General features: G+C 38.9%; 2 protein-coding genes across 3 annotated transcripts in view; one reads left to right on the plus strand and one right to left on the minus strand.

Annotated features, from left to right (window-relative positions):
- DUS4L (dihydrouridine synthase 4 like) overlaps positions 1-232 on the minus strand; it is a 37,893-nt gene extending 37,661 nt beyond the window's left edge. The window contains exon 1 of the mRNA XM_042018352.1: positions 138-232. The gene's annotated coding sequence lies outside the window, so the exon portion shown is untranslated. The remainder of the gene's footprint in view (positions 1-137) is intronic.
- The window catches only part of COG5 (component of oligomeric golgi complex 5), a 178,092-nt gene continuing 164,271 nt past the window's right edge, over positions 161-13,981 (plus strand). Inside the window, exons 1-6 of one of the 2 annotated variants that reach the window (XM_042018341.1) lie at positions 161-288; positions 1,130-1,269; positions 2,244-2,301; positions 5,220-5,274; positions 5,373-5,442; positions 10,399-10,519. In XM_042018341.1, the coding sequence (XP_041874275.1) occupies positions 234-288; positions 1,130-1,269; positions 2,244-2,301; positions 5,220-5,274; positions 5,373-5,442; positions 10,399-10,519 (499 nt within the window). In that variant the 5' untranslated portion in view covers positions 161-233. The remainder of the gene's footprint in view (positions 289-1,129; positions 1,270-2,243; positions 2,302-5,219; positions 5,275-5,372; positions 5,443-10,398; positions 10,520-13,981) is intronic. The other variant, XM_042018342.1, reaches the window with a different exon arrangement.

The following is a 13,981-nucleotide window of genomic DNA, read 5'->3' on the forward strand; positions in this document are numbered from 1 at the left end:
CCGGCACGGCCCCCCCTCGGCACGGCCTCCCCCCGGCACGGCCGCTCCCGGCACGGCCTCCCCTCGGCACGGCCGCTCCCGGCACGGCCGCTCCCGGCACGGCCCGGGCCGCGCTCGCTCCCGGCGGCCCCGCTCACCACGTGCTGCCGCCACCGCCCGCTCCGTCGCGCGCCTTCGCCATCATCGCCGCGCGCCGTGTCCGGGAGTGACGCGCGCGCTCCGGCACCGCCAGCATGGAGGAGGCGGGGGCTGCCCCCGCCCCGGCGCTCGCCGAGCTGCGGGCGGACGGTGAGGCGCGGCCGCGGGCACGGGGGACAGCGCCGGGCACAGCTCTCGCCGGCACGACCGTGCCGGGGGCCCGTCCGCGGCCGTCCGGAGGGTCCCCTGCGAGGGTGGCGTTGGGCCCGGCGGGCGGAGCCCGGGAAGAGGCAGGCGGGGAAGCCCCGCGCTGGCGAGTCAGGGGAAGTTTGGGCGGAGGAGCGAGTGCCCCGGCGCGGGGAGGGATCGCCGGCCGAGGGGCTGCGGCGCCGCGGGATGGAGTGTGCCCGGGTTCGCTTGCTCCCAAAGGAAAAAAAATTGCAGTGGAAGGAGAAGCGAAGGTGCTCGGTTGAATTAGGAGTAGTTGTCTGGGAACTCTGATCTTGCTTGATCCAGAGTCAGCGTTGCAGTATCATTTCTTAATTGTTTTATAAACTCATACTGTTGCCGAAATCCGGTATGATTTCATGAAGTTCAGTCTTACGCCACTTGTCAGTGATCTGCAGCTGACTGGTGTGTTTGGTTATGGGTACAGGCTCAACAGCTTCACCCTGGTTACACTGTAAAGTTTGAAAAAATAAGGTATACACTTTTTAGGGTATTCTGCTCAAGAGAAGGTTGTGAGGAATAAAGAGACATGAGTCTTTGTCTCCATTTGCCAAAAAATCCCCCAAACAAACATCAACCCCAGTTACCAGTTCTAAACTTGTTTCTCATGATAGTGGTCTCTTCTAAAGTTTGTACTATGTGATGTAGAGAACATTCACTATTACGTTGAAGTAACTGAAGGTCAGAAAACTGTACACTGTAGGGCTGTAAGTATTATTTCATTCTTCTGAAGCATGAATATAAAATCTAAATCCTTTTTCAGAATGTTATGCTGACTTCTTCAGAGAAGACTTTGATGTGAAAGCTTACACTTCCCAGTCTATCCATCAGGCTGTGATAGCTGAGCAACTGGCAAAACTTGCTCAAGGTATTAGTCAGTTGGATAAAGAACTGCATTTACAAGTAAGTTTAAAGCATACCTGTTACTCTGGGGTGATTGATATAAACTAGTAAAAAACGTAGTAATCTTATGACCTTGTAACTTGTGAAACTGCCCAGTGTCCTCTGCAAGCAGTTACTAAAGGTACAACTTGCAGCTACACTAGTACTGAGTTTGACAACTCAGTTAAGCCCACACTTAATACTCATACCAGGAAGCCATGTACTGTTTCAGTTTCTGTAGTCTATCACTGTATGCTGTTTTACTATTGTAAGAAGGAAGACTCTTTCCAAATGGTTGTGTCAACCACCATAAACACTTGAGGCTGTGTTTCAGGATGGCATTGTGAGAAGATAGGGAGAACTTGCACCCTTACATCCTGTGCTGAAGAGTAGCATAAGCCCTAAGACCTACCTTTAGCTAGGCAAATATAACCTGTGTTAACATACCTCTACACCTTCAGAAAGGCTTTTGAGTTTTGATGGTAAAAGACTTTTTCTACGCAGAAACCATAAATCCACAGTAGACCTTGGAATGAGAACACTTGCTAAGTTTGTGTGTAGTGTCAAAACCTGCTTCCTCCCTCCCCCTGCTTCAGTTGATAAGTTCTTTGGGAACTAGTTTATAAATGTCATAGTAAGAAAAAAAGTTACTGTACATTATTATGGTATGATTAGTAAGTTCACATTTACAATTATTATTAAATATGAAGGTGTGTTGAAATGTGATTGCTCTGCTGGCTTTAATTAAGATGTCAGCTCTGCTGCAGTTATGGACCCTCTTCTCATTCTAAGCTTGCTGCTTTTGTGAATTAAAACACCTTGTATTCTGAAAACCCTTTCTCCTGTAAGATATACCTGCTTTTTCCTGTATCTGACTAATGTAGAGATGCTGATGTTTAAATGCCTAATGTAGGAATGATGTAGATATATGTAATACTGCTTTTAGGCTCATGTCCCCATTTTTCTCTTATTGATTTCTATATTGTTTTTTTAAGGTTGTTGCAAGACATGAAGATCTGTTGGCCCAAGCAACTGGAATTGAATCCCTGGAAGGTAAATATTGTTATATTATGCTGGCTATTCTTACAGTGGAAAAAGCACTTTTAGAATCTGTGCGGGGAACTGGATTCACTGCTAACTTTGGCCCCAAATGTTAAAGCTCCAAATCTGATTTCTGAGGAGTAACATGTGGCAGCTTTTTTTTTTTACATCAGTAGATGGAGCTCCAGGGAGAAGATTTGGCTTATACTTCTCTGGAGTAGCTGCTTCATAGGAAAATGTATTTTGTTAAGGTTCTGAGCAACTTTAGCAATAAAGCCTTTTTTGACCTTTTAATATATTTTTCTAAATAAGCCTATTTTTGCTGCAACATTGGCAGGTATCTGTTGCCATAAGCACCAATTTTATGTTGCATATGCATATGTTACATAGTTTGCACGTCTTAACCAAAGAGGCTGTAACACATACTCTAAAACGTGTTCAGATATTTTTTCCTAGTAAAGGGCTACTAAGTTAAATACATACCTTTGTTTTATTCCACTGTTTGAGACATGCATTTTAACATAAACTGCTGATTTTCAAAGGCCTTACTTAGGAACCATTGAATCTGTATAGAAAATGGTTGCATTATATTGTTCTTGTGCCAAGAGCTCATGAAACCTGCCATTCTGCTCTGTCACTTTGCTGAGAACGTCATATGGTTTGGTTTGGTTGGTTTTTGGGTTGTTTTTGTGCAGACAGATACTCACCTCTGTAACATGCCAGAATGTCTGTAGCATGTCCCCTTTTCCCCTTTGTAACTTGCTAAGTAATTTATTCCTTTTTCTGCTTTCAGGTTTTGGCATAACCAGAGTTTCTGGTTACTGATGGTTACAGTATATCCTTAGTCTTAGTAACTGCTTGGATACACTGTTTTGTGTCAGTAATTGCATACAACTGTAAAATTAAAGAAATGGCTATTTAATCTAGCAATGGTAGCTCCTGAAGAACTTCATAAACTGTTGGAGAATCAAGCATAGAAGACTGAAATATGTGTTCATTCTCCAGTTAAGAAGCAGACAGGAATCTGTAGTCAATCTTATGACTGATAAATACGTCCCAGTAACAATCTTCAGCAATTTGTACTCAGTGGAATTCTGTTTTCTGAAATTATGGTTGTTTCTGAAGGTATTCCTTCCAAAAATTGCTCTGAGGAAAGAATGATGTACTTCAAAACAACTGCTCAGTTAGGAAACATTTCTATAAGGCAGGTGTGGTAAATAATGCATGTTTTACAACTAATACTGCAAAGTAAAGATAAAATTTAATTCACCTCAAAGTTGTTGAAATTTTTCCATTTACTTAGGGTTATGCTCTTAAAAGAAACACTGAGTCAAGATTCATAAGAAAAAGAAAAGATAAATGCCAACAGATTTTTAAATTTTGAAGTTAGAAATGCATAGCTCTTGGTATATTTATCAAGAAAGTTAGCAAATGAAGATTATGGAGCTAATTCACAGCATGCATAGTCATTTGGATGTGTGAAAATGAATCTCATTAAACATTACAAGTTGGTACACCCAGCTTGTACAGTCCTTTCTTTTTTAGGCCTGTGCAGTTTTTTTAATGGTACACAGCTCTGGTCTACATATTCTTTTTTGTCTATAGGTAGTTCAGTAGGTATCTTGAGCTTACCTGTTATTTTAAGGTAGCATCATCCTGTATCAGTTGTATCATCCTGTATCTTCGACAGCAGGTGGAGAGGGGAGAGTGCCTTTTCACCCATCCTTATTCTGCCCTCTGGGAAGAGGGCTGTTGTATGCTTAATAGCAATATTACAGCCGTAGATGCAGCAATATTGTGCCACTGGCCCTCCCCCATTGTTGCAATGTAGAGTAGACAATGCAGTCTATTTTGTCAACTTTTCACTGTATCTCTTATCTTCATCCTCATGATCTGTTGCCTGCTATACCATGTCTAAATAACAGAGAACCTGCGATCCTGTCACTAAGTTAATACTTCTGAAGTATGGAGAAGATGGGAATTTACATATTTATACAAAATGAGTGAGATACAATCACAGTACAGGACAACCTGAATATAACTGTTAGCAGTAGTTTTGTTTGTCTTTCATCTTACAGTATCATGCTGCAGTTTTATTTAATTTAACAATGGCATGCTTGTAAACAGGGCTTTACAAAAATGTAGTATGTTTTAGAATGCTAACAGTAACTGGAACAAAAATAATTTCATAGGCTTGGGTTTGTCTAACCTAATTAAATTCTCAGCAGGCTGATTCTGTATTGCAAAAATGACTCCTGTCCCCTACTACTTTGTTTGCAATTTACCAAGAAAAGAACAGGCATGCTTATCAGCTTTCCTTGTGCTGCTTTGCCAAACTAATGTGGAACAAACATGATTAGGGTAGTTTTCTCTGTTTGTAATCCAAATTACATGACCTTTCAATGACATTGATACCTTACTTTTTGCTAAAGATGCTTATGCCCAGGAAGAAAACCTTGAAATAGAATTGTTTTGTCTTCTCAGTCCTCTTTGTCATTTGGTTCTCTGAACTGTCTCGTCACTATGTTAAATAAATAGTGTTAAATACGTTCTGCCATTTTTGTGTATCATGTTCAGGTGTTTATACCAGATTATGTAATTTGAACTGCATTCCTGATCATCATTCTCTTAGAAAGTAGCATCCTCTAAATATTATTTGAAACTTCACAACTGATGGATTTTGGAGTGATGTTTCTTCTGTGGATTTATGTTCTCTACCAATGTATTTTCCATAACATTCAGTAAATGACCTATTACCTGCTCAGTTTATTTCCCAATATGCTTATTAATTTTGGTCTCTCTGATGCTTTGTTATAAAGGGGGAAACTTTTTTGGTGTATGCTAAAGTAGTCTGCAGTAGTTACTATGATTTGAAGAGAAACTCTGTAACTGATCAGTGTTCCATGTAAAAAATCTGCTTTATTTTGCAGGTGTCCTCCAAATGATGCAAACTAGAATTGGTGCTCTACAAAGCACTGTTGATAGGTATGACATTCATTATGTAATTGGAAAGTATAAATTCTTATGTTCTATAATGCTATTTATTAACACTGCTATAAATAAATTTCTCTTCTTATTTTCAGAATTAGAGTCAAAATTGTTGACCCCTACAACAAAATAGTGTCTCGCACAGCTCAGCTAGCAAAACTTCAAGTAAGTTGCATGCAAAACATATTTTAAAAAATCCTTTTTGAACATGTGTTATTCCACAATTGTCATACATGGTACAGTTTTTCTACTCCAGTAGCCTGTAATTCATTGTCAGTATTTTTCTGAAAATCAGTATTTTTGTGTCTCTTCAAGAGCTACTGAGAAGTGCTTTATATTGCAAAGTAGGAAATTGACCTTTGCACTGGCTAATTGAGTTTTTGTAGAGATGAAGGGAAGAGGGAAGGGTTATCTGATTAATTAAATTCTCATAATTGTGTTATTTTGGTATTTAATGTTATGGTGCTGTTGTGCAGAAGATGCTTTTCGCCCCTAAGTTAATGCAGGCTTTGCTGCAGTTTAGTAAAGAGTTTGGGAATTATTTCAAAATTCTTTCAAATTTCTTCAAAAGTCAAGATACAACTTAAGGAGCCATTTGTGGTTGTGGAGTTTTGTAAACCCAGGTGCATGGCTGTCCGTGCCTTTTAAATATAAGTGGAGTCTAGAGAAGAATGTAGATCTGTGTTAGAGGATAGCAGTGGCAGAGAGCTTATCACAATGGTGGTGAGATAAGTGTCAAACACTTCCACTGATAATTTTATAGTAGTTGAAAACTATTCCATAGATCTTCAGGAATCATGTATCTGCATTCTATTAAGTTAATGGTTTGAAACGCAACACAACTCCAACCCCACAAGTGTTTAATGAGTTATTGTTTAACTATTTGTCTTTGCAAGTTTACCTGAATTTTGAGCTGTGGATATTCACTCAAGTAGATTGCAGTCTGCAAGTGACTGCTGTTGTAGAGTAGATGAAGCTGCAGACTCATGCAGTTTCTAGTCTGGGGACTGGTGAAGCAGCTGTACTGTCTCTTGGCTGAACTTCTATTTTCTGTGTTACTTTCAGTAGCAGTGAAGTTCAGCTGGGAGCTCTTAACACTGTGCAGCCATTTTGGCCAGATGCTTCTCCTGTTGTTTTCAGCTCCAGCTGTTACCCTTCTTGCCACTGGCCAAAAGTCCCATTACTTCCATGTGGCAGTTTAGGTGCAGATTTTTTTGATGTTCTCTGAGATGTGTTGCACATGTAGAAAAGGTTGTAGGAATGTGGGGCTAAAGAAGATCATTTCTGCACTGTCCTTACACAAAGTCAAACTGCAGAAGGATGTCTGAGAAGAATGAGTCCCTGGACTTAGGAAATGTTTCTTGGGTGCTCTTTGTTTCCTCTTGGCTGTTACATGGGTTTTCCTGTGGTGTGAAAGCAGCATCCATTCAGGGTCAGCATTGCTCAGGCTGTGCCAGGGGATTTGTAATAACTGACTTTTCTTGCTGTAAGTCAGAAAAAAGAGGTGCAGAGTAATTGGAAGCCTGGTAGGCTGCTCTTCCTAACATCAGTGTAGAAAGAGGAATGATGACTCCAGATTCTCTGCCACTGAGGGTCTATCCTCAGCACAAGAGCTGCTGTCCCTTCTTGTGTTGGCAGATACATTGTGAGTGCTTTATGTTGCACTGTGCTGCTGGAGGAGTTGAGGGTCAGGATACCTGGATTGAGAAATGAAGGTGAATTTACGGAGAGTTGAGTCAAATCTCAACTCTCCAGCCTCCTAAAGATGCACTGCTGGGCTGTCCTTTACCCGGGGGACTTGTTTGTTGAGGAAGGAGGGGCACACCACACAGTTCACTCCTTGGTGATGACAGGGCTTACAACATGAAATTGCCCCCAAATGTGAGACTTGTGGCTTGGGACACTGTCAAACTTACTAATTTTATCAGTTGATCTACAATTGGTAGAAAAAGATAGCTGGTAAAAGAGGTTGCCTTCTGTCCAATCTGTAGGGTTGGCAGGTATGTTTTGCTGGAATGCATGATGTTTTAGTGTGTCTTGCACTTGTGATGGTGTTATTTTAGTACTTCTCCATTGATTGCTGTGGGACTGCTCACTAACTGAAGGAATATTTGACTTGCATAAAGCTAGATTTTGCCATCCTTAATTGTTTTTAATATAGTGTGGCTTTTTCATAAACGTTCTCACTGCAGGTTTGTTGTTAAACTTAAAATCTAGTCCTGAATTCTAAATCTCTGTAATGTGCTTGTACATGTTATGTCTTGCTCTGCTCTTAGAGCTTCATGGCATCCTAAGGCAGCAGCAGACTCACTTCCTGCTTTGAATTATACTGTCCTCTTCTGACTCTTTCCATAGTTGATCACAAGCTAAGTGGGAGTAGTTAACAGCTGAAATGTGTAGACAGGGAGTTTGTCCTTCAGAAGGTTCATTTCTGTGCAGCTCTGTTTAACTAAATGTTTCAGTATCTTGGTGTATGAAAAACTTTATAATAGCCAAACATGTCAAACATTGAAAAAAAAAATCTGTATTTTAAAGTTATTCTTATTTTAAAATATTTACCAGTAGCAGATGTCATCGTGATGCTACTGTAAATAAATAGTAATTGTAGTCTAAGATAGTGGACTATCTCCTCTTCAGGCTTCATAAACAACAGAATATATACATTCAATTAACTTGCATGTTTGAGCTACACACTGGAACATTTTCAAGTGACTCTTTCTTTATAATTAAGTCTTCTTTCAGTAATTTCTTAAAACTAATTTGAGATTAAAGGTAAGAGGCTTTTTGTTTACTCAAATTGTACTAGTAATTTCTGTTATTGTTGATATGTTGTTTTAAATTTCAGGAGATAGCTACCATGTAATCTCAAAAAAAATTGGGGTTTAATTTTACTTAAAATGACCTGGACTAACTGGAGCCATTGGCCTTTTCCAAATTAATTCTTGCTTGAACAGTAGAATTCGTTCCTTCTTGGATGAAAGCATCTCCTTTAGAAAAGCATACTTGTCCAACTCAGGGAGGGAATGTTCCCTGAATTAATTCAGACTTCTGTTATGTGGATAGTCAGGTTAGAGGATCTGGCATCTGTGAACAACTCCAAAGATACAGTTCTTTGTTTCTGTCACATGTCCTTATATATAGCATTCTTTTACAGTGACTGGGAGTTTCATTAAGTTGAACAGCTCACATAAATGAAAATACTTGGGTGAAACAGAATCTTTGTCAAGGGTACAATGCAGTAGAAGTCACTATGAAATTTAGAGTGCATCTTCAGTGTCTTTGGATTTTTTTCCTCCTACTAATTCCCAGGGCCAGTAATCAAAACTTTTTTTTTGCTCTTGTATCTAAATATAACTTTCCCTATCTCTTACTCTCTTTTAAAAGATTGTTTCTTGGGACAGGAAATAATAAGCAACAAGTCAACGAAAAAGAAATACTCTTCTGGCATGTAAAGTAAACAATGGTTCGAAAATAACAGAAGTTGAATTTGTGGGGAAAAACATTAGCCAGAGGTACACAGTTGGATTAGAGAGTAATTAATTTTGAAAGCAAAGTAATAATACTATGCCCTCTTATTTGGTGAAGCATAGTGCACTATATAAAGAGCTATTTTTGATTAATCTGGCAGAAATTTAGTTCACAGATATGAAAGTGATATGTGGATCAAGAGTTTTCTAATTAAAGAAATGAGTTAATAAAAATTAATACATTAATCTCTCAAAGCAGGATAAGCCCCACTTAGTTCTCAGTAAGGGTAATAGAAATCATGTGGTTAAGTTGTCACAGAATGCTTAGAAAACTTGCACTTCAGACTGTGGTAGAGAGCCTGAAGCAGCAAGAGTAATTGGGCTTTCCCTGATTTGCCTCAGTGGGGTTTTTTCTAATTTTTCCTTTTTGTTCTGTCTAGATATTTAATAAAATGAAACTATAAATATTTGTGGATTTGTTAGTTTGTCCTGGCATAGGGAAGAGACTGACAGGTTGTACAGTCTGCTGTGGATATTGGTTGAAATTATTCACTTGTGCATGTTTTCATATGGGCACTTTAACATTAGTTTTCAATAAATGAACTTGAGTCTGAAAAAGACTAAGTCTTTTGGATACTAAATATTTTTTTTAAGTAATTTTAAATTAATTTTGATATCCATAAGGTTAATACTTCAGGAGACTTTGCCTTCAGTACCAGGGAAAGTAACTCCAAACAACTATGTCATACCTGTTCCAAATTTCTCACTTGCCACTCTTGTTAATCTCATTGCAGATATTGGACCCTACCTATGACTGTACTGAAATCTGAGTTGCATTTTTGAATTCTACTTTAGTTGTTACCCACTCCAAAATGTTGCTGTTCCCATAGCATGTATTTCAAGATATTAATTGAGTGAAAAATTATGAAACTGTTATGTTTGATTCAGATGTCAGCAATGCCTGTTACTCTAATTTGGTGCTAACAAAAACATACATGAATATGTTTCCTAAAAATTTATATATATGTCCACATTCTTAATTTTTAACCAAGAATGCCTTGTATTTTAATAAGCATATGAAAGAATGTGAACTAACAGTTGGCTGAATGAAGGTAACTGGCCTTCTGAAAGTTTTTCTGAGAATTAGTTTTTACATATATGCCTACCATAAGAGTCAATACCTATAATAACAATTTAGTCTTCAAGTTTTATTGTCTTCTGAAGTAACTGCTGCCATTTTGTTTATTTTGGATGAGTATTTGATTGGCAAAGCCAACTTCTTAACTTTGCTAAAGCTTAAAGAGGGGAGGAGTATTGAGAGACATGCACAAGGTAAAATAAAGCTCACTTCTAAGTAGGAATAGAACATGCCTCTGTCATGGGGTTCTGAGTTTCTTTTGTTTTTGCGTGGGTAGTGACAGAATAATCTCAGTAGCCCCATGAATGTAATTACCAGCTTTTCAAAGTCTTGGTCTATATAACATAGAATCATATTAAAAATTTTTGAGAAAAGGGATTTTAATGTTCTAATGTTCTTTGTTTTTATTTGCATTCACATTTCCTTTTTTGCTCAAGATGTTTTCACATTTGAGTACTGGTATTATGTGATAATAATGTACTGATAATATCCCCTAATGCCACAATTTCCTTGCAGGCTGCCTGTGACTTGCTGCGGAGGATAATACGCATCTTGTATCTCAGTAAGAGACTTCAAGGACAACTGCAAGGAGGAAGCAGAGAGATAACAAAAGCTGCCCAGAGTCTCAATGAACTTGGTGAGTCCTTAAGTCTTAATTACTTGTAGATATATTTTTAGTTTGCACTCACATGATTCACACTAGTGTTTGACTTAAAAAACAAAGAAACACCCAAAACTTTGTACTATGGTTCTTGCTTTCTACTTCCTGATTTAAATTGAGAAATGGTGTGGACAGAACTTATTAGTCCTTTACCTTTTTTCATATGACTTCTCTAAATACAGGTAGTTAATAATGTGAATATTCTATGATAACTTGTGTTCTTTTGGGCAACATTGTTTTTGTGAAGGAATTTCTTACTGGTTTATGTTTCTATAAAACATCCTCAGAGGCAGCAGATAAATATTTAGCTTTTAGGAGACATTGCACTATGATAAGGCATAGTTTAAATTAGTTAATGTCCTAAAAGAAAGATATTGGCCCTGTGACTTTTATGAAAGCCACAGGTGATATGATATACAGATACCTAACCTAATTCAGATACTGGAAGTGTTCTGCTGCAGTAGTGACTAACTTACCCTTTATTTTATTGGCTTCTAGGAAGAATAATGGGGTAGTTCTCATGAAGGCTCATGTTACATTGCTAGAATGTTTTCTGTACTTGAGCTTGGGAGGTTGCAGGCTGCAGGATGCAATGAGGAGCATCCCATTAGTCTTGGAGAGATAGTTGGTGGTGTTGTATATGGTACCTTGCCAGCTGTTTCTCCTCTGATTTAATGGTATCAGATTCCAACTTCCAAAAATAGGTTGTGGGAGGGCTGAACTATCAAACATTCAGAATCATCCTGAAGTTTATTTTGCGTATTTGTCACTACTGCTCTTTTTATATTGTGTGATCAAAAAATTATTAGACAATGACTTAATCTTACAACTGGCAGATGCTGTGTTGCAAACAAAAAGTTTATATATTTATTTAGTATATCAGTCTGATTGAAGCACTTAAGTACCAATTATATAATTCTAAGGTAGAATATTTTTTCTGATTCTTTTTACTTTTCTTTCCGTTTTGCTCTCACATTATAGCTTCAGAATATATAAAGTAATACTGTCTGTTAACTACCTGGATTGCAAGTGTTGTGGGATTAATTTGAGTGCTAGATCCTATTAAACAAATTAGTACAATTTAGTGCTAATCTAGATATTTAGTGTAGATTTTAGGATTTCTTTCTTTGAAAGAAAATGCCTTTTACTACTGGCCTTCCTATCTTTTTCTTTCACTGTTTAACAAAAGAAAGTGCAAGCTCTTTTTTTAAAATGCCACATTTTTTTGAGTTTCTTGTTTTCAAATACTTGGTCTTTTCCTAAAGCTCAGCAAAGTCTGAGTAATTATTGTTAAAGATGAAGGGAAGTGTGTCCCCTTGGGGGACCCTTTTGAGTTTGATTCTACAGTCCATGGCAGTAGCCAAGGCTTGGGGTCCTTAATTTAATCCTTAATTCTGGATGGTTTATGGCCAGGTAAAGTACCTGTCTATTGTCATTTCTCTCTCCATCTTATTTCCTGGTATCTCTTCCTTTTTTCTCTCATACCCCTCCATCTGCATCCCTCCTTCATTTTTGGCTACCTGTCCTTTGTTACCGTCTTCTGCCCACCTTGGCTGGTTTGAATTCTTCCTGCTTCCCAGCTGGCCATGCCTCCCAGCACCTGGGTGGATGGGAACACCCCCCTGAGGAAATGCTGGTGCAGGGAATTGGAGGTCCGTGTCCTGTGTGGAGAGGCAGTGATTGCTGGGTGTGGGGTGGCTGTGTTCCAAGGGGAGGAAAGTGCATGGGGGCTGGAGTCAGCATGGGTACTGCTGTGGGAGTCAGCGGGAGGGGAGTGTGCTGCAGGGAACCTGGGTTGTGGGATATGACTGGGGAAGCACTGTGCTGTGCTTCTGGACTTGGAAAGCATTGGAATGGGTGGGAAATCTCTAGCAGAGAGGTGGTGGTGGTGTGTGGCAGGAGAGCACTCGGGATGGGGTGGCTTGGGGTGAGGTTGTGGAAGTGCTGTGCTTCAAAAAGATGGGAAATGTGATGTGGTGCTCTGTGGTGTCAGGAGGGTGGGAAGCATGGGGAACAGGCACTAGGTGCTAGCAATTTGGTGGTGAGATATGAAAGCTTTGGGAGGCCTGGGGAAATACTACAACATCTGATGGTAGTAAATAGTGGTAGACATGAGTGGTGTGAAAGGCTGGTATTGGATAGGGACCTCTGTGTCCCAGAGGCTTGCTTTTGAGTTGGGGTTTATGTCCAAGATGAATACTGATCTGTGGTTTTAGCCAGATATTCCTGAATATCCCTTTCATCTCTCATTCAACGAAAAAATCATTCCATTGTTTATTATCTTTTCATTGTACATGTGGTGCAGAATAATTTCTGCTTTGTCAAAATCAGCACTGTGATATTGCTGTGAAAGCTTTGCACTTGCTGCGGTAAAAGATACCTTCCATTGCTTGTAAGGTGTTCTGATGTTGAGATAACTGTCAAGTGTTTTCTATGTACTGCTACACTCTGTATGTTTGAGAGACACAAATGTGCGTGTTTAGGTATGTATTTAACACACATTCCTACAGCTGATCTTTGTTAGTTCACTTACAGCTTTTACTTAGTTGTGTCTTGAAGTTTATTTTGCAGTGATGGGAAAGGCTATGGTAAATATATAAAATATTTGAATTAGGTAAAAATGTGGGTCAGTCAGAGGAACTACAAGAAACAGTAGCTTTTACTGAGAAGCAGTTTTTTCTGGACACCTAAAGTTGCTAGTAGTCTGCAGATCTCCAGCTTCAGTGTATGATGTTAGGAAGATGCTTTCTCTGAAAGCATTTGGTAATATTTTGACTGCAATCTCTACTTAGAGCTGAAGTAGATCTGGAATTCCTCTGTGCTGAAGTTCCACATTCTTTGAAATTAACTTCACACTTTGGCAAAGTAAAAAGAAAAACTGAATTTCCTATGCAATTTTAGAGATTAAAAGTGATTTGTGAGTGTGTATGTGTATATATATATATTTATATAAAATTAAACCCCAGACTTCTTCAACTCTTCTACCTTCCAACATACTTTGGGTTCTCTAGCAAAGCAGAGTAATCTATTAGCTGCTTCTCTACTGCTATTTCTTTGTATCATACAATCCAATTCAGCGTTTGCATAGGTAAAACAAGTGCCAATATTCAGATGTCACACAGTGCCTAATGCAGTGAATTACATGTTCTGACTGTGCTTCTTGGTGGTATTTAAATACAAATATTTTATAAAGTGAAAAAGAAACATTCCTAAGCAAGATTAAACAATAGAATGTGACAAGAAAATGGTACATTATATACAGTTCCCTTTCACAGAAAAAATTCTGCAGGCATTAAAATATCAGCTGTCTTCCATGAGGGATGCGGAAATTACTGTCTTTAACAGTGGCCAGTTAACTTATCCAATGGAGATGAAAAAATTCCGAGTTGTGCAGCAAAAGGCCAGTTTAAGCGTGGACAGGTTAATTCCATCTGTCAG

Source organism: Corvus kubaryi, unplaced genomic scaffold (assembly GCF_017639235.1).
Source record: "Corvus kubaryi isolate FWS band 111438036 unplaced genomic scaffold, C.kubaryi_AGA036_p1.0 137, whole genome shotgun sequence".
In the NCBI taxonomy this organism is placed as follows: domain Eukaryota; kingdom Metazoa; phylum Chordata; class Aves; order Passeriformes; family Corvidae; genus Corvus; species Corvus kubaryi.